Source organism: Giraffa tippelskirchi, chromosome 3, assembly GCF_054371585.1.
Source record: "Giraffa tippelskirchi isolate mGirTip1 chromosome 3, T2T-mGirTip1v1.2.pri, whole genome shotgun sequence".
NCBI lineage: Eukaryota > Metazoa > Chordata > Mammalia > Artiodactyla > Giraffidae > Giraffa > Giraffa tippelskirchi.
The window spans coordinates 29,956,548-29,975,768 of record NC_137277.1 but is presented as its reverse complement, the minus strand read 5'-3'; the positions used below and the strand labels follow the sequence as shown (position 1 = coordinate 29,975,768).

General features: G+C 44.6%; 3 protein-coding genes and 1 pseudogene across 19 annotated transcripts in view; 3 read left to right on the top strand and 1 right to left on the bottom strand.

The window, feature by feature from the left end:
* LOC145543173 (uncharacterized) overlaps positions 1–2,671 on the top strand; it is a 50,186-nt gene extending 47,515 nt beyond the window's left edge. The window contains exons 10-13 of the mRNA XM_081583820.1: positions 632–675; positions 2,048–2,102; positions 2,184–2,326; positions 2,436–2,671. Of these exons, the coding sequence (XP_081439946.1) occupies positions 632–675; positions 2,048–2,102; positions 2,184–2,326; positions 2,436–2,532 (339 nt within the window). The 3' untranslated portion in view covers positions 2,533–2,671. The remainder of the gene's footprint in view (positions 1–631; positions 676–2,047; positions 2,103–2,183; positions 2,327–2,435) is intronic.
* Positions 1–19,221, top strand: part of LOC145543175 (RAD52 motif-containing protein 1-like) — a 211,682-nt pseudogene that overhangs the window by 111,540 nt on the left and 80,921 nt on the right. The gene's annotated exons all lie outside the window — the stretch shown is intronic.
* The window catches only part of LOC145543176 (reprimo-like protein), a 138,474-nt gene that overhangs the window by 58,403 nt on the left and 60,850 nt on the right, over positions 1–19,221 (bottom strand). The window lies entirely within an intron of this gene.
* Positions 11,404–19,221, top strand: part of LOC145543174 (leucine-rich repeat-containing protein 37A-like) — a 43,380-nt gene continuing 35,562 nt past the window's right edge. For 6 of the 16 annotated variants that reach the window (XM_081583829.1, XM_081583826.1, XM_081583825.1 and 3 more), the window contains exons 1-3: positions 12,131–12,864; positions 13,974–14,045; positions 19,134–19,205. In XM_081583829.1, the coding sequence (XP_081439955.1) occupies positions 12,332–12,864; positions 13,974–14,045; positions 19,134–19,205 (677 nt within the window). In that variant the 5' untranslated portion in view covers positions 12,131–12,331. Of the gene's footprint in view, positions 11,629–11,671; positions 11,758–12,130; positions 12,865–13,973; positions 14,050–19,133; positions 19,206–19,221 lie in introns of those variants that run through there. The other 10 variants (XM_081583839.1, XM_081583824.1, XM_081583832.1 and 7 more) reach the window with 7 other exon arrangements.

Below are 19,221 nucleotides of genomic sequence, written 5' to 3'. Positions count from 1 at the left end.
TTCCTAGTTACTATTGATATTATAAATGGGATCTTTCTTCCATTTTTTAGTTGGTTTGGTGATTTGTGCTATATAGGAAAGCTATTAAAGCTTATATGTTGATCTCTTGATTTTGTACATAAGCCACCTTAACTGAATTCTCGTATTACTTACAGTACTTAAAATTTTGGTTGATTCCTTTGGTCTTCTAAAGTCCATTACTCATATGCAGATATGTTTGTCTCTTCCTTTCCAATTCTCCCTTTTTCTTACTGTACTGATTAGGAAACCCCCCTCCTCCACAGTGATCAATAGTAATAGTAATGATAGGCATCTTCCCCCTGTCCTTGATTTTAAACAGTGCTTAGGTTTCTGGTCAATACTTTTATTTTCTTTCCCTACTTCTGAAAGTTTTTTGTTAGGAATTATCTGTTGAACATGATCCAAAATGGTCCATAAAATGTATCGCCAGCTGCACGCAACACCCAAGGTTAGGTACTGTGAGAGAGTCAAAGGATTCTTAAACAGGATAGAATCCCTGTCCTTGAAAATGTTATCAACTCACTGGGTAGATAAGACTGAAAATAAAAAGTAATTAATAAAGATTTGAAAGTGGCTGTCATGATCGTGATCATGTTTTCTTTTAAAACAGATTTATTCTCATAGAAGAGCATCAGAGGAAGAAGGAAGCAGAAGGTAAATATTGGTCTTTTAAAGTAGAATTTTAGAACTAGAGGAGAGCTGAGAACTCATCTATTTTAGTCTCCTCACCAAAGTCAAGAAGAAGCTCTATTTACCCTAATGCTTTACGCTAATTTATTTATCAGCAGAATTAACCCCTCAACCAAATCTGGCCCAGCACAGGACTGGCACGGATTCATCTGGTTTCACGCATTCTTTAAGGAAAGAGGGTGGATGGGGAGAGGTTTCGGTTGTACCTGTTCCTGCCGGTGGTAGGCATCAGGCCAGGTCAGAGGTGTTCTTGGAGGTTCTGGGGTAGGGAAGTTAGAGAAGTTAGAGATTTGGGGGCTAGCCTTACTCAAAGCTGATGAAAAGTAGAACAAACTATGTGTTCTTTCTGTAAAGGGGCAGGAAAGCTTCCCTTCTCATCATCCTCCTGGTTTTCAGCCCCCACTCCCTATTCCCTTTATCCAAACCAGTTAAAGTTTTAACTGGAAGAAACTTCAGACAGTAGTTTGTCTTTTCCTTTTATAATAAAAAAAAAATGGAGAAAGAGAAAACATCTGGCCCCGTGGTCACGCTGCTAGTGATTATCAAAGAGAAGGTGGTGCCTTTCCAACTAGGGCCCCTCGTGATCACACTGTGCTTGGGCTGCGAGCTGCATTTTATGTCAACAGTTCAGTACACACATACTTTATGGACAGAAGTGGTTTCTGATACAAACTCATTGTGCACTCTGTTGTTGTTGTTAGTTTTGTTTGTTTTCGAAAAGAATACTTTTGAGTTTTCCTTCTGGTCATAACCTTTAAACTGATTTCACAATTCACTCACACCTCAGTGACAACCTGCCATATGCAAGTCAGAGTGCTAGATAACTTTGCTAGTTGGACTTAGGGGTTTACCTGCTGTGATGCAGTTTATCAGATCGAGCAGCTAAGAAGATAGAAGCACCTCCTCCCCTCCCCCACCCCCACCCCCACCCCAGCAAATGCCGCACATGAGACTAAGTCCAAAGGGGGCTAGTGTGGAATGCTTCTGAAAGGAATGTGCACCTGCCCAGCATGATTGTGCAGTGTTTTCACTGCACGAGGGCAGTTGGCCGAGGGCCGAGAAATGGGAGTGGGGCTGCAGTCGTGGCTGTAGGCCATGCTAAGCCACATGCACACGTCTCCCCAGAGACGCAGGCAGGGGGCCATTTTGAACAGACCCGGAGAGCTTCTGGAAGGCCAGCATGCGTGGAGTGATTCTCAAGACCCCAGGTCTGTGGTGACTTTGCTCATTGTGATTGCTGACTGAAGTCTCATTTAGTCCTGGTAAGACCAGAGCAAACACACTGTGGGAGATGGAAAGTGGCACGTGACACTAACTGTGTATGCTTTCCTCCAAGGGGCTGTTTTGGATTTCTGCTGCGTAAGAGAAGCTCGGGGACAAGTGAGAGTCAGGTAGGTTTGGGAAGGATAAAGTGCTGTGGCCAGAGGAAGCAGGGGAGAAGCAGAACTAACATGTCGCTCTCTGTGTCCCAGGAGGGCTTTTTCTGGAGGCGGCGGCCACTTTGGCTTCGGGACATGTACAGGCCTCTCAGTGCCACACGCAAGAAAAATATGGCGCAGAAGCTGCACGACAAGGAGTCTTCAGATGAGAATGAGATTTTCAGAAAGGATGCCTGGTAAACGATAGGGGACAATTTACACTTCTTGCCTCAGATGAGGAAATAATGCAAAGTGTGATTGCCCCTTTCGAGACTAAACGCCTTGGCACTCTTCTTCTTATCCCAGGGGGGACCCTGAAATGCTGATAGGGACTCCTCCTCCGGCTACAGATTCGGCTGCTGAAGAGGAGAGTGAGGCAGCCGCCGACACCACCACAGAGTGAGCCCCGTCCTGCCACCGGCCACCTGCAAATTTTATTTCCTAATACTGGCTTCTCAGCATCACTTGTAAAATACTTACTTTTCTCATATTAAAATGTATGAATGCATAACCAATTATAACCATGTGGTAAGGAATTAAAATGCCAATAGTTGAGTATTTATGTACCAATATAATATCAAGAAAAAAGCAGAGCTGAAACTAGAATCCCTCAGGGCGGCCAGAACTTCCACCAGAGGAAACACAGGCAGAAGAGGAGAAATACAAGAATGGAGGGGGGGCTTCCATCCCGTGTTTCCGCAGTATAACCAGCCCCTGGGAACTGGAAAACAGGTCATCCTCCGGGGGCATAGATTATTAAATCAAATAATTTTCTCTGGTGCTCTCTCTTCTGATTCATCAAGTACAAGTTATTTACAACACACTTGCCCTCCTGCTCATGGAGGATCATCCACTTCTGGCCCCTCTTGTAAGTCACTGGGGCTGACAGAATATTTGGATCCCTGGGCCTTCCTCCACCACAGGACCAAGGCCTGACTTTCTCCTAAGCCCTCAACTCGTGTACAAATGCGTTCCCTGTCTTGGTAGGGGGTTCTCCACCCCTTAAGCTGGTGGAAAATGCACATTGGGTTGCATTTTTTCTTGAAAAAGCAAAAAATCTGAGCCTTTGAATAGCTAGCAGGGAGGGGCCAGAGGGGCAGGATAAAGAAAAACATGTGCAAGCACCCAAGATGGTCCTCCTCAGGCCCCAGCCTCTCCTGACCCCTTTGAGGGTCAGTCATATGCTGCTCGGCTCCCTCCAGCACCAAACCCACCGCACTCCTGCCTCACCCAACACGGGCCCAGGGCTGCCTTGACTCCAAGTGACGATGTAATGGCAGTGCCATGTGGGGAAGGTGCAAAGGCTCTTCCAGTCCTTCTGCAAAGAAAATTGTTAATCGATCGCATTTAGTAAGTCAGGGAGAAAGAAATATATTAATGAGTAAAAGAAATACTGAATGAACAAGATTTGATAATCTACCAAAATGACCACAGACAGCGCCGGAGCTTTAATAATACGAGGTGAAGAATGGCGCAAACCATGGGACGAGAGCACGCAGTCCCCCAGAGGAGCAGTGGGCCTGAGAGATAGCCCAGCAGGTTCTGCTAGTTGGGTGGGGTTTCAAGCAAAGTGATCAGTCCACCCGTTCTTCTGGTTTATGAGTTCCCTGATGGGGCATGAAGACATCTGTTCTCTCAGTGCCTGCCCAGGTCACCTCCCAAAGTTTCTCACCAAGAATGAAAAACAAATGTTTTCTCTGGGCGGTAACTTCAACGAACAAGTATTTACTTTGTTTAAAGTGCATGACCAATAATACTAATAATAGGAAGCAGCAGCAGCGAGCATGTTCTATTTGCTTGTGTGCTGCCCAGCCCTGGGTTAGGCATTTTACGGTCTTACCTAGCCCAACAATCCATGTAAACATATCTTGTTATCCTCGTTTGACAGATAGGAAACAAGGTTTAAAGAATATAGGTAACCTGGACTTCCATGAGGGTCCGGTGGTTAAGAATCCACCCCTCAGTGCAGGGGACCCGGGTTTAATCCCTGATTTGGAAAGTTCCCACATGCTGTGGGGCAGCTAAGCCTGTGCGCCACTCAATTACTGCAGCCTACGCTCTAGAGCCCATGCTCTGCAACAAGAGAAGCCATGCACCTCAACTAGAGAAAGCTCACGTGCAGCAACAAAAACCCAGTGCAGCCAAAAACAAGTAAATAAATAAAATTCAAAAAAGAAGAAGAAAGTAGGTTACCGGCTCAAGTGCCCCAGGCCACACGTCCAAAAGTGTGTTAGGGTTGTAGCGCAGAACTGCTAGATTCCAATAGGGGTGAGAGAAGTATAGAACCTTTGGTTGCCACCAAAGAGCCAGTAACAGTGATGATAATTAGGGGGAAGAGGCGGCTGCTGTTTCTTGAGCACCTGCTGTGTGCCAGGGACTATCCTAGGAGCTTTGGTTACACCATTAGTTCACAGGAGCAGAAAGTCCTCATGTCTGCTCAAAACTCTGTAATGAAAGGGAGGTTGATTTCAGTAAGAGAGGTAGCCACAAAGACAGGGAGCTGACAAGACCAGCGGTAGAGATCCTTGCGCTGCTGGGCTTCCCAAAGCATGGGCCAGGATTCCCAGTAGCTTCAGCTTCCTATTTGAGGACAGTTTCATTATTTCAAAGTTGGTACATAAAGTGAGGCTTAGATATCATTTTTTTGTATCACACTACCTCAAGTTTGCACAATTTTATATTGGTCTCACATGCTACCCTACCAGTTTTCTAAAGTAAAATTCCCAAGAGTAAAAGTCTGCTTTGCCCAACTTGACCTAAAGGTTGCTGTTGTTGTTCAGTCGCTCAGTCGTGTCTGACTCTTTGTGACCCCATGGGCTGCAGCATGCCAGGCTTCCCTGTCCTTCACCATCTCCCAGAGCTTGCTCAAACTCATGTCCATTGAGTCAATGATGCCATCCAACCATCTCGTCCTCTGACCTAGACTGGGCAGTGTTTTTGCCAGAGCCCAGAGACATCACCTGACCAGCCAGTGAGTGAGATGTCTCTCCTTGGATCCAGGGACACATCCCTAGAGAGAGCTTGAAAGTGGGAAGAGTGCCCAAGGTCAGGTGGTACAAAGCTTGTCTGCCTAGGGCTGCCTCTGTCACCATCACATGATGGACAAGCCAGCGCAGAGCCCAGCTCCTTATTGAGAGCTGAGTGACAGAAGGAGAGAGGGAGACACAAGGCCAATAGCTACCAAATGAATGAAAAGTCTCACTGATTCTGATGAAATCTGTCAGAGAAATTAGCCATTTTTTAAAAGATAATGAAATGAGACAATATGATTGGGCAAACATGATAGAGAAAAGTTGTAAGACTCGAAGGAGGGAAAGTTAGGAAGCTAGGGAGAGTCCATGAAAAAGGGAGAACTTGAGCTGGCCTGGACTATATGCCAGACACTGCGCCTGGTGCTGGGGAAAGAGTTGATTAGGACAAAGTCACTGCTATGAGGGACCCTAAGCCTAACAGGAGGCCCAGACACCTGAAGATACACACAGAAGACAGTGTGTTGGCAAGACAACGGACCAAGAAGGTTTTGATACAACTAAAGGGCTTGTGCAGTGGGTGTAGATGAATAAGAACTGAAAGGACAAGAGCTTATGTTTTAAGGATGAAAGATTGGCCTTGTGTGTGAAACCCACATGTGCTGACTAACTGACGCTTATCAGAGGTGGGCTCCAATCCTGTCCCAGCAGCTGGGAGACAAGGTCCTTAGCTTCAGGTGTTGGCTGGAACAAACAGCAAATTCTTTAGGCAGCCTGGAGTTTTTCCAGGCAGGCACTTTAAGGGGGGCTAGAGTCATCCTAGATCTGTGGCCTTGAGCTGGTAGAGACTATGTTGGTGTTTGTTGAAGTCTCTATGGGCCAAGGTTGAATCTAGAGGGAGGCTCAGAGGAGCCTGGCTAGAATTTAGTCCAGGAGAGAGTCTGTCACCCTCCAAACCCACATGCCCACCCCTCCTGCCTCCGTCAGCCTCTGAAGCAGGGGGACTCCTGCTTGTTGTGTTCACTGAACTGCTGAGGTGTGGAAGCAAGGGGGGCAGGGAGGTGTGGGACGCAGAGGTTCTTTGGCACCTTCAGGGCCGGAAGTCAGCAGGGATTTGAGAGTGGGAGAGGTTGGCTGCAAAGATGACTGGGAGGCAGAATGGACATCTCTGCCCACCCCTCCCACTCCCCAAGGAGGTCAGGACCTCTCACTCCTGGGGAGCACCAGGCCTGCCTTCGGGTGAGAGTGAGATGCTGTTGAGACCCCCTGGGGGAGGGCAGTGGAGCAGCTTGCGGACATAGGGGGAGCATACCCATCCAAGAAAAGGACAGGCCCTGAAGCCTGGAGCAGAAGTGGAAACGTGGTTCAGGGTGAGGCTTCAGGTGTTGGAGGGTGATGTAGGAAAGAGGGTTTGGCGCCACGCTGTGGCATGTTTGGACTTGCAGGAAAATTATGACCGATCTGTGAACAATACGAAGGCTGCAGGTGGAAGAGGGCTACAGCGAGAATGGTGGAGCCTGGCTCCCCAACACATGAACCGCCAAACTAACCCTGGCTGCTCAACCAGATTCTTACACAAAAGATCAATAAATGTCTTTCTTATTTAACTCACTATTGTGTAGGGTCTATTGCAGTGGCTTAACTTACAACCAATAAAAGAGTATGCACATGTATTGGTTAGTTATTGCCACAATAATGCTATGTAATAAACCCATCCCAACTTCAGTGGGTTAAGATAGCAATTCTCATGAGTCTGCAGTTTGGCTGGGGCAGCTGTGGTTTAATGCTCTGCTGGCTGGGTCCACTCTGCTCCTCACTGCTGGTCTGCAGACCAGACGAGGTAGCTCTTTTCCAAGCGTGTTTATCCTGGGGCCCAGGCTGAAGAGGCAGCAGCTGCCCAAGTGAAGTATATGAGAGGAAGCATCACCAGGCCTCCTCCAACCTGGCACAGAACTGCCACACTCTCATTTTTGCCCATTCCACGGGCCAAAGCAAGTCACTCGACCAAGCCTAAGCCCAGGGACTGGACAGTCCACTCCACCCACAGTGAGATGAGTATAGATGTAGTGAGGGATAAGGGATCACAGCTAATAATTCTATCCATCCCAGGATGTGGTGAGTCTTGGTTTGGGATGTGTGCAGATGATTGCGATTTTGTTCTGCATCAATAAACAGCTGCCATAGGACCTGTTGGTAAGGGTAGTCCTGGTTCTGTAGCAGAAGGAAGGGTTTTGCAGAGTGCACACCCTCCACTCTCGAAGGTGTCACCTATAAATGGAGCTTTGTGAAAGTCACTGTCCGTCAGTGTGCAGACCCAAACACTTTCTCTATTATGTCAGGAACCCTGACAAGGCAAGAAGCACATCCTCTTGCCATCCCCAATGTATAAGAGCAGGTCCTGCCCCCAGTGATGACTCAGTCACTCAGTCTTGAGTGACTTTTAGATCATTTCTTCATTCTCCCCATATGATTCCTTGTGAAATACAGACTGAGCTCCTAAAGGTCAGCACAAGCTGCAAAGGGACTATGCCATTTGGAGGTGGGTTTTGTACCCAGATCTGGCTGATACTGAATTCTGTATCCACTGCTACCCGAAGGGACCTCACAGAAGAAAGCATTTGTACAGAGTAAACATCAAAACAGACCAGTGAAATGTTTTTCTCTAGATGCCATTTGAAACTGGGTAGATTCTCATTGCCTGAAATATCCGAAGAGGAAGACTGTCTAAAAGCACAATCCTGGGGGCTTCCCTGGTGATCCAATGCAGGAGGTGATGTAGGAAATCACCTTCCAATGCAGGAACTGCAGGTTCAATCCCTGGTTGGGGAGCTAAGATCTCACATGCCTCGGGGCCAAAACACCAAAACATAAAACAGAAGCAATACTGTAACAAATTCAACAAAGACTTGAAAAAAATGGTCCATATCAAAAAATCTTTAAAAAGAAATAAAACAGTACATTTCTAGTTATGCCTGAGCCTCGGTTAAATTATGATGCAGATTGGAAAAAAAAAAATAGCACAACCCTAGGGAATTCCCTGGCTGTCTAGTGGTTAGGACTCAGTGCTTTCACTGCCATGGGCCCGGAGTTCAATCCCTGAGCAGGGAACTAAGATCTTGCAAGCCACGAGACATGGCCAAATAAATAAATAATACAAAAGCGCAATAATGCAAAATAATACAAAAGGGATCCACATGGACTTAAGGACAATTTTAAGAACAATGAGATCATTCAGGCTCTGATGTCACATGTGCATGACGGCTACCATATTGGACATTGCAGGTAGGCTGTTTTCATCATTATGGTTCTATTCGAAGATGATGGTGCAGAATATGTCCAGGACACAGAAGAAACTGGTAATGGTAGTTGCTTTCAGAGAAGGAAACTGGGAGGCTGAAGCACCATATTCCCTCTTGTACCTTTTGAATTTTTTGTCATGTATTTGTATGGCGTACTTAAAACCAGCAACAACTGGGAATTAGAAATCTCCACATAGGGTCACCATACCAGGACAGTGATTCTCAGGATATTACTTTGCAATCAGCGTAAAACAAAGTAAGCTAACAGATGTTATGATTTCACGCTTAGTTTTTTTTCACAGTGTAAATATTTAGCTCCTGCCACCATCTCTCTGCTCTTGTGAACTCATAGACAACAACGTGAAGTAGCCAGGGGATGTTAAAGGAAAAACAACCTACTGTCAAGCACTGGTTGACGGCATTATTTTTTCTAAGAAATAAATTCGCATGATCATGATTTTATTCCACATCAATAAACAGCAGCCATAGGACCTGTTGATAAGGTGATTCCTAGTTCCAGAACAGAAAGAATTGTTCTGCACAATGCACACCTTCCAAGTGAGACAGGAAGGAAGAGGGCAGGGCACAATCTCTCAAAGAACGGCATAGTCCTTGAAGATACGACATAAACTGGTTAGAACCAGTGAGGTCTAAGATGGCAGAAGAATTGACTGCTGGTAGACCTTGAGCCTCTTGCCTACTAAGATGGCCCCCACTCTGTGTGGGGTTTTTCTCCCACGGCCGCTCTCAGTTTCCGAGATGGCCCCATGTCCTGGGGCCGCTCTTGCCAGCTGAAACTACACAACTCAGATGGGACTTGAACCCAGCCAGAAGCTACAATGGGACTTGAACCCACTGTCTTTGAGTTGAGTTCACATACCTGGCCTTAGGACTTCATGAAGCTCAGGTTCTTGATGTTTATCACAGAATTCAGCGAGAGGCAAAGTGATAGCTAAAAAGTCGATTTATTTAGAGAGATATACATTCCATAGACAGACTATCTCAAAAGGCATGAGCTCCCCTCCAGGACATGTGATCATTTCGGAAAATAAGCCCTCAAGGGCTATGTCATTCTTTTAAAGGTTGTGCCCTGCCCCCATCCCTCCTGTTTCACGAACACCCTGCCTCCTAAATGAGTTTGAGAACTGGTGTAACAGGGAACGGGGATCCTGCTTGTAACCTGTATCCAGGTCAGTTAAGGAGGGAATGGGGGTAAGACAGGAAGAGGGCAGGGAACAATCTTTAAAAGAAGGACATAGTGGGAGGAGAGGACATAAACTGTTTAGAACCAACTAGGCCCAAGGTGGCAGGCAAATTGACTTCCACTACAACTTGAGCCTCAGTGTATGCTCATTGCAACTCATCAGCATGCTAAATGACACACCCACAGGCACCATGACAGTTCCAAGGCTGACCATAAAAGTCAAAAAGTGGACAGTGGCCTCGATCCTGGAAATCTCCACCCCCTCCTCAAAATAGCTGGAATACTCCTCCCGCTCATTAGCCTATGAAAGTACCCAGCCCTACAAAACTGACAACCCCATACTCTGCTGCCACTCTCGCCTTCTGAGATGGCCCTGTCTGTGGAGTGGGTTTCTCTCTAAATAAATTCACTTCTTACCTATCACTTTGTCTCTCACTGAATTCTTTCTGTGATGAAATCAAGAAACTGAGCTTCATTAAGTCCTGAGATGAGGTGTGTGACATCAGTTAAAAGACTGTGAGTTCAAATCCCAATCTGAGTCACACGGTTTCATGATCAGGGATTGAACTGAATCTGGGCAGTGAAAGACCTGAGGCTTAACCACAGAACCACCATGGAATTCCCTGTAAACACTATTAATTATCTGGAGACAGTGACATAACTAAGTCTCAAGAATAGTTTGGGGGTGGCAACTCCTTGCCAGTGCCAACTAGGAATTCAATAGACAGGGTCTAAAATGGATAAATCAAGAACTAGATGTGCAAAGAGACATGGAGAAAAGCAGCAGAAGATTCAGCTGAAACCTGCTCTGTAGAGGTACCTAGGCCCAGTGAGCTTGCTCGGGAAGGTGGGCAAAGACCTGGTCTGGGGCAAGGAACTGCTATGGGTCCTTGTGTTTCATCACCATTTCATTTCACTTAGCATCTGAATGTAAACTGCTATAATACAATTTTTTGTTGGTTTTATTTTTAAGTTCATTACTTGGTGACTTTTTTTTCCCAACAAGAGGTATAATTGACAAATAATTTCAAATTTTAAATCCATTTTTTAAAAAAGAATGGGAAGTGGAATTCCCTAGTGGTCTACCGGTTACAGTTCCACTAGAAGGGGTGCAGGTTTGATCCCTGGTCCTGGAACTAGGGTCCAGCAAGCCACGCCATGTGGCCAAAATGAAGAGAAAAAGAGAGAGTGGGAAGAACCAGTTTCCTACTGAAGAATCTGGGAAAACACTAGCTATTCCAGTGTTGAAAGAGATGGTTGCAGTAATACCTGTTTCATGATTTCAACCTGATGCCAAGTAAGTATATCTGGGATCCAAAGAAGAAAAGATTCACTCCAGTGCTCAGAAGGGCAGTGAAAGGCAAGGGCCTGACTGGATTGGAAAGGTAAGAATTGCCTTGGGCTTCCCTGGTAGCTCATCTGGTAAAGAATTCACCTGCAATGCAGGAGATCCTGGTTCCATTCCTGGGTCAGGAAGTTCCCCTGGAGAAGGAATAGTCTACCTGCTCCAATATTCTGGCGCTTCCCTGGTGGCTCAGAAGAATTACCAGAATTGTAATAATAATAGCTAGTCATCTTCCAGTGTTTCCTACAGACTAGAAACTGTCTTAATGATATTATCTTATTTAATCTGATGTTTTCCCCAATTTACAGATGAGGAACTGAGGCTCAGCGAGTTTTAGGAACTTCCCTGAAGTCACACATTCCGGACCACTCTGCCTGAGGCTAAGGGGCCAGAGGATGTTGTGACTTACTTCTCTTTTCTAAACATCAATAAAACTCAATTTAGAAGTTTCATTTTCAGTGATATCTCAAGGGACCTATGAAAACTAACAACAGGGCGCGCAGGGGTCGTGTGAGCGGCGAGCACAGGCCGGCGCCTGGGGGGCGGGGGTCATGTGAGCGGCGAGCACGGGTCGGAGCCTGGGGGGCGGGGGTCAGGTGAGCGGCGAGCACGGGTCGGCGCCTGGGGGGCGGGGGTCTGGTGAGCGGCGAGCACCGGTCGGCGCCTGGGGGGCGGGGGTCAGGTAAGCGGCGAGCACGGGTCGGCGCCTGGGGGGCGGGGGTCAGGTGAGCGGCGAGCACGGGTCGGCGCCTGGGGGGCGGGGGTCAGGTGAGCGGCGAACGCGGGTCGGCGCCTGGGGGGCCGGGGTCAGGTGAGCGGCGAACGCGGGTCGGCGCCTGGGGGGCGGGGGTCCTGTGAGCGGCGAGCACGGGTCGGCGCCTGGGGGGCGGGGGTCAGGTGAGAGGCGAGCACGGGTCGGCGCCTGGGGGGCGGGGATCATGTGAGCGGCGAGCACGGGTCGGCGCCTGGGGGGCGGGGGTCGTGTGGGCGGTGCGCACGGGTCGGCGCCTGGGGGGGCGGGGGTCAGGTGAGCGGCGAACGCGGGTCGGCGCCTGGGGGGGCGGGGGTCAGGTGAGCGGCGAGCACGAATCGGCGCCTGGGGGGCGGGGGTCAGGTGAGCGGCGAGCACGAATCGGCGCCTGGGGGGCGGGGGTCATGTGAGCAGCGAGCGCGGGTCGGCGCCTGGGGGGCGGGGGTCAGGTGAGGCGAGCACGGGTCGGCGCCTGGGGGGCGGGGGTCATGTGAGCGACGAGCTTACCATAACTCCAGAACCCGCTACGGCGTCTGAACAGTCTACTGTCCTGCCACAGACCACAGCTCCTCCTCCAGAACAGCCTGAGGGGACACTTGCCCATCCAAACCTGACTCAGGTCACAGTTCAACCTATGGACGTGGAAGTGAATGTTACCGCAGTGAATAATACAGAGACTGAACCTCCTCCAACCCTAAAGGCGACCCCAAGTAAGGATCAAAGTCAGGCTCCAACATCACCCACCCTCACAACTCATCATGCGAACCTGGAGCTTACCATAACCCCGGAACCTGCTATGGTGTCTGAATATTCTACCGCCCTGCGGCAGATCACGGTTTCCCCGGAGGTGACACTTCCACCACCAAACCTGACTCAAGCCACAGTCCCAACTGTGGACCTGGGAGTTAGCATATCTCAGCAGCCAAGGTCATCTAGGAAGGTTCTTTTTTCTTTGACTGCATTTTCGGAACCAAAAAGTCCCCCTGGTGTAAAACATATACTAGGAAAGAAGCAACCAGTACAGAATGCCACCACAACCATCAATGTATGTAAGCTCTGTACCTGCAAAAATGAGACGCTGTCGTGTGTTGGTCTGAGTGCAAAGCAGAAGCTCCACAGAGTGCCTGAGCCAGGGCCCAACTCTTACAATGACACCTTCACCGTCTTGTAAGTATGGCCTTTCTTTATTTGTTCTCTGTATCCTGCCTAACACGGCAGCCCCTCTTCCAGGTTTTCCTGGGTCTTTCTCATCTCCCCAACCCGCATTGACTGACTTGCTATTTTTAACCTTTTGTTTGTCAACGATTCCTTATCTTCATTCTCCTCCTTACTATATTGTTCCCTCTTCTCCAGTCTTTTACTTATAATCACCCCTATTCTTTTTCCTTCTCTGTTTTTTACCCCATCATTTAATTCCTTAACATCTACTCTTCTCCCGTCTTTGCTCCATCCTCTTTACAGCAACATGTCCCTCTCCCCACCTCATTGGTGGTGAAACAGCAAATAGTGAGGAGTAGAGATTCCAGAGCTGAACTGCCTGGGTTTGAACCCAGGTCTGTTATTTGTTAGCTTTGTGACTCAGTTTCCTCATGTGTAAAGTGGGAATGATGATAGTCATCATCTCATAGGATTGTTGTGAGATTTAGATGAGTTAATACATGTAAAGCTCTTACATCAGTGCCTAACATATACGGGCTTTCCTGGTGCCCCAAATGGTTAAGAATCTGCCTACAATGCGGGAGACCCAGGTTTGATCCCTGGGTCAGGAAGATCCCCTGGAGAAGGAAATTGCCATTTCCAGTATTCTTGCCCAGAGAATTCCATGGACAGAGGAGCCTGGCGGGTTCCAGTCCATGGAGTCGCAAAGAGTTGGACATGACTGAAGCGACTTAGCATGCATGCATATTGGGGAGAATGATAGTGGTATAACAGGTGGAAATACAGCATTTGGGAAGGAGAGCTGGTTTCAGGAAGATGAGTTCCATCTTAAGCATTTAAGGTTTGATCCCTGGGTTGGGAAGATCCCCTAGAAAAGGGAATGGCTACTCACTCCGGTATTCTTGCCTGGAGAATCTCATGAACAGAGGAGCCTGGCGGGCTGTAGTCCAGAGGGTCACAAAGAATTGGACTAAGCACACACACTGGGAAGCTGTGGGAATTAGAGATATGTTTTTTCTGTGTTTGAATATTCCCCACGAGGTGGCCGTGGTTCTTTTACCTATTCTCTTCATTCCTTTCCTACCTATTCAAAGATATGACCTGTTGTTTCTTCACAGAAATTTCCAAGGAAACTATATTTCTTACATTGATGAAAATACATGGAAGGCATACCGTTGGGCTGAGAAACGGTGAGTATATTCTCTCAAAATGTGAATACAAACTGCTAACTGTCTTTTAAGATCCTTCTTAGTCCAGAATTTTGAGGTCAATAGCTGTGAGAAAAGGTATTTCCCCTTTCATCTCCCAAAGCAACCTATTAATTGAAATTCTGTGTTTATTTTAAAAATTAAATTTGGCAGGTCCTCTTTAAAATCAGTCATTTATTTTCCGTTATATGAGTATTGCATGATTATATTCTCACTATGTAAAAATAACAGGTATAGTGAAAACCCTCCTTGCTCCCTAAACCCCATTCAAGCTGCTTTAAGTTTAGTATATATCCTTCCAGACTCTTCCCTATACATTTGAATACATATATATTTCCAGATAACGAACAGATAGGTTTGTTGTATGATTTTCTTATCTTCTTACATAAATGAAACATCGTGCAAGTTGACTCTTTCATTTCATGATATCTTAGGTTTCTTTCATTCCTAGTACATAGAGGGTTACCCCATTCATTTCAACTCCTGCGTAATATTCCATAGTATAAATGTATCACAGTTTAATAATGCCCCTATTGAAGGATGTTTGTATGTCCAGTTTTCTTGTTGCATGCATTAATGCAATGAATATCTTCATACAGTCACCTTTGTGAATCTGGTCAGGTGTTTCTGTAGAATAGCTATCTAGAAATGGGATTGTTGGGGTGAAGACTATGTAGATATAATTTTTTAATTGCCCTCAAAAATGTTGTGCCAGCTTCTACTCCAATCAACATGCCATGATGACATTCATTTCCCCCACATTCCTTCTACTACTGGATAGTCTCCACCCTCTCCCCTGCTCTTTTTTTGGCCGATCTGATGGGTGAATCAAAGAGGTCTGATCTGAATTTGAATTTTTCTAATCACTTATGAATTTAAATATCTGTATATGTTTACTGAACATTTGTCTTTCTAAATTGTCTGTCCTTGGTCCATTTTTCTGTTACTGTTATTTTTTATTGATTTGTAGAAAAAGTCTGCTTAGATACATAAGTGATTTTGGAAAAAAACATTCAAAGTAATTAACTAGTATTTTTCATGACCGTTTGTGGTCATATCATTCATTCAACTTGAATAGACCAGTCATAAATGAATTCTGAATTAATAATAAAAGACATAACAGTCAATCTGAAAATAGGGATTATGACTACCCTTAGAGACATGTTTACTTAGTCTGACTATCTTATTGGTAAGGAAAAAATGCTAGAACCAGGCAATTTAAAAAAATTTACAGATTTCGTACCTACAAAATGTAGTTTGTATTTCCCATGACAGTATCTAACTTGGAGGTTTTATTTCCCAAACTTGTGAGAAGAATGAAAGTCATTTGGCACAAGAACTAGATTAACATTAGTTTCCTCTGAGGAGCAGAGGGGAATGGTAGACGTTTGGATTGTGTACTATATATCTTTGGGATTTGGAGCCATGTGAATATATACTACATATTTTGTAAAAAAATAAATTGAAATTCAAAAGTTAATTGTTAAAAAGCCTGTGTTTGGGAAGTGATACAGTGTAACATGAATCTGGTGAGATCTGAAGAGTTCTTTCTTTTTTTTTTTCTTTGTTTTGCCATACATTGACATGAATCCACCATGGGTGTACACGTGTTCCCCTTCCAGAACCCCCCTTCCACCTCCCTCCCCATCCCATTTCTAAGTCAGCTTGAGGTTTATACCTTATAAGCAGAGGTTCCTAACTTGGTGGCAGTGGTTCCCCAGGGCAGAAGTTTTTAATCTCCCTCCTAATCCCCCGTGTATGTCTCTTTGGCGTATAATCTACAGAAGCTTATGTTCTTGGGATAATGTTTTAAAGTGTATAATAGGTTAAAAATATATAGGAAAACAAAGGAAACTGACTATATTGAAACACTGACTATTTTTCAGAATAGTTTAAAAATTAGTGATATAGTAATAAATATGCTTCTTTTAGCACATTAAATAACAAGATAGTAGTAGGTCAATAAATATTATACCTCGGGATAGTGATGTGAATAAATGATATTTTGAGATATCTGCAACATACATGTGATATGAAATGGTGTGTGATTTCTGCTGGGGACCAAGTTAGCTACTGCTGATCTACTGCAATTTGTTGCCTATATTCATAATGGAAGGAAATGCTGATTTTATTGAGAGATTGTGAAAATTGAGATGTAATTTTGTTTCCCGTCCAAGTTTAGCCCTCTGAATTCAGTCTCCTCTGTTCATAGACCTCTGCCCTAAAAGGATGGCCCATGAATGGAGATTGCACGTATACTCTTACATGTGTTCAAGACAGTGCAGTTTTCTAGGGGAAAGGACATTGTTTTTATGAACTTCTCAATGGATTCTTCTCTCAAAAGATTTAGTCACAAATGTAGGGGAGAAGACATTTCTTTTCTTGTACTTATCCTCGTGAATGATGGCAAATGGATGATTTGTTTTAAATAAAAGTATCAGATAGTTGATAACCCATCACTTTCTGAATTCATTCATAAATATTTTTTGAGTGTCTCCTATGTGCCACGAACTGTTTTACATGCTAGGGAGACAGGCCCCAAACAAAACAGACCAAGTATTCCAGTTCTCAGGGGATATGTATAAAAATAAGTAAGTAAGTATAATAGATAAATAGATATAATTTTAAGCATTGATGAGTCCTTTGGAGAGAAAGAAAGTAGAGAAAGTCGAGTAAATCACTTCTAGAATGGCCTGCTGTTTGCATTATATGTATAGTTGAGTCAAACACACACTGAGGCCTCTCAGTTTCCTGGAAGTTTCAGAATGGAGAAAAGGATAATTGTCTATGAATATAGAACCAAGAATGAATGTGAAACTTAGAAGATTGCCTTAGACAAGAACCCTGGTCAGAAGTAAAACATGGATGTTTCTTAAAACGTTACTTCATGCCTGGTTTTGATATTTTCATGGTGTGAGAAAGTTTTCGATCTGGCTTTAACTCTTGATTCCCCGTAGTTTTAAATTTCTTGCCTCAGTCAGAATGAATATTTGAAGTTCTACAGATCAGTATATTTTATTTCAGTTAGTTGCTTATTTGAAGCTCCTTTTGGGGGTACTTTTTGGTGACTGACATTCTCATTCTAAACTTTACTTCTAGGTTGAATTTATTACTGTTATTTTTAAAAATTTTACTATCCTGCCAGCCAAACAAGTTCACAAAAAGGAACTCCATTACTTTAAAATACATATTCTTGGTTACTCTCTGTCCTCCCACAATATTCAAATTCCAACTAGTCTGATATGGGCATCCGCCAATCAAAGAAGACAGTGCCATGAAGAGTTAATGATCAGCCCCATCTCTTCACTGTCTGATTGAGTCCTTGTCAGTGTTCAGACTTATAACTAGTACATACGAGTTTCACTTCTGTCTTCACTTCTGTTTTCATATATCATTATTTCCTGTGACTTGTGTAAATCACCTATGGTGTACACAGTTTTGTTACACAATGCAGGGAGGTAGAGTTCTTTCCAACTTTCGAAGTTATGAAAAGGATTACTATAAATGTCGTTGGGCATATTGATTTGAGCTTCCCAGGTAGAGCTAGTAGTAAAGAACCCCCCTACCAATGCAGGAGACATAAGATATGCAGGTTCGATCCCTGGGTTGGGAAGATCCCCTGAAGGAGGAAATGGCAACTCACTCCAGTATTCTTGCCTGGGAAATCCCATGGATAGAGGAACCTGGCGGGCTACAGTCCGTGGAGTCGCTTCTGTCTTGACCTTTTTCATGTATCATTATTTCATGTGACTTTTGTATATTACCTATGGTGTACACAGTTTTGTTATGTGATGTGGGGAGGTAGAGTTCTTTCCAACTTTAAAAGTTATGGAAAGGGTTACTATAAACGTCGTTGGACATATTGATTTGTTTTTTCATTTTGGATCATTTCCATGGAAATATGAAACCACTACTTAACAGAGGTGAGGAAAGAATCAGTCTTAGCACCATCTGTTGACCATTCCCTCTTCACCTGTCCGTCATTGCTGTTCTTTCTAACAAGGTGAATTTCAAATTGAGGTCAGGATCTTTGAAGCATTTTCAGGACTCCAAGAGTTCTTTGTGGGAATTCTGTGGGAAGAAAGTCTTCTGTGTTTTTGTTTTAGTGATCCTTTAAAAATGTGCATGCCTGTATTCTATATAATATGAACCACCTTATAATTGAGTTGCAGAGTTTCCAGGTAGTGATACTTTAATTCTCATAAGGTATGAGTAAAGAATTAATTTATGAGATAGAATCAAGCTATGAGGTGGAATTAATATAAATATGTGACCAAGATACACTATGAGTGAAAAACAATGTTTTAAATGCAGAACTCAGTGAAAATATTCACAAGGCAACATAGCATATGCTCAGATCCCCAAGACTCCTGAAGGATGTACCACTGTTAATATCACAAGGAAGGGGATTCTTGCAGGCAAGAGAAACTGACCTCTGACATCTTTATAGAGTTTCTTGTGTACTAAAGTCAGAGAGAGAGCTGTGATTGGAAAGGTCTGCCCGGGGACTCCTCAGATGCTGACAGGATTCTTTTCTGACATGAGTGGTATCACACAGGGATTTGTTTCATAATTATTAAACTGAACAATTGTATATATTTTATGCATATTTTTAAAATATTCAAATAATTTTCAAAAAAGTTTTACTAGAGGAAAAAAATCAAATGGCTTCATTTGCAGCCCTGATACAGTTCTGTGTGGAACTTCCCAATAAGGTTTGGGAAAAGAGAAGAGGGAAGGACTCCTCTGCAATGTTGGTGCTGCCCACAGTTGGATTCTAACAGAAATCCTGTGATCTAGAGAGTAGGCATTAACTATATGATCTGTATGATTTGGTGGGAAGAGTGGATGGAGTGTGTGTGTGTGATGGAGAGAGATGGACACAGCAAAAGATGTGAGGAGAAAGGTTTAAATGAAAACAGAGCAGAAATCGCCATCCCTAACTTAAATAAGAATTAGGGTGTTTAGATGGCACCATTACTTAGCTTCCTCTACTTACAGAAGTACTGTGTAGTAAATGGTTGTAGTTATTTTGCGTTTTGATTGAGAAATAACCTTTTCATTTTTCAGAATTCTCAGTGAAAATTCTTTGACTGAATTACGCAAAGACTCATTTGAAGGCTTGCTATCCCTCCAATATTTGTAAGTTAATTAGTGA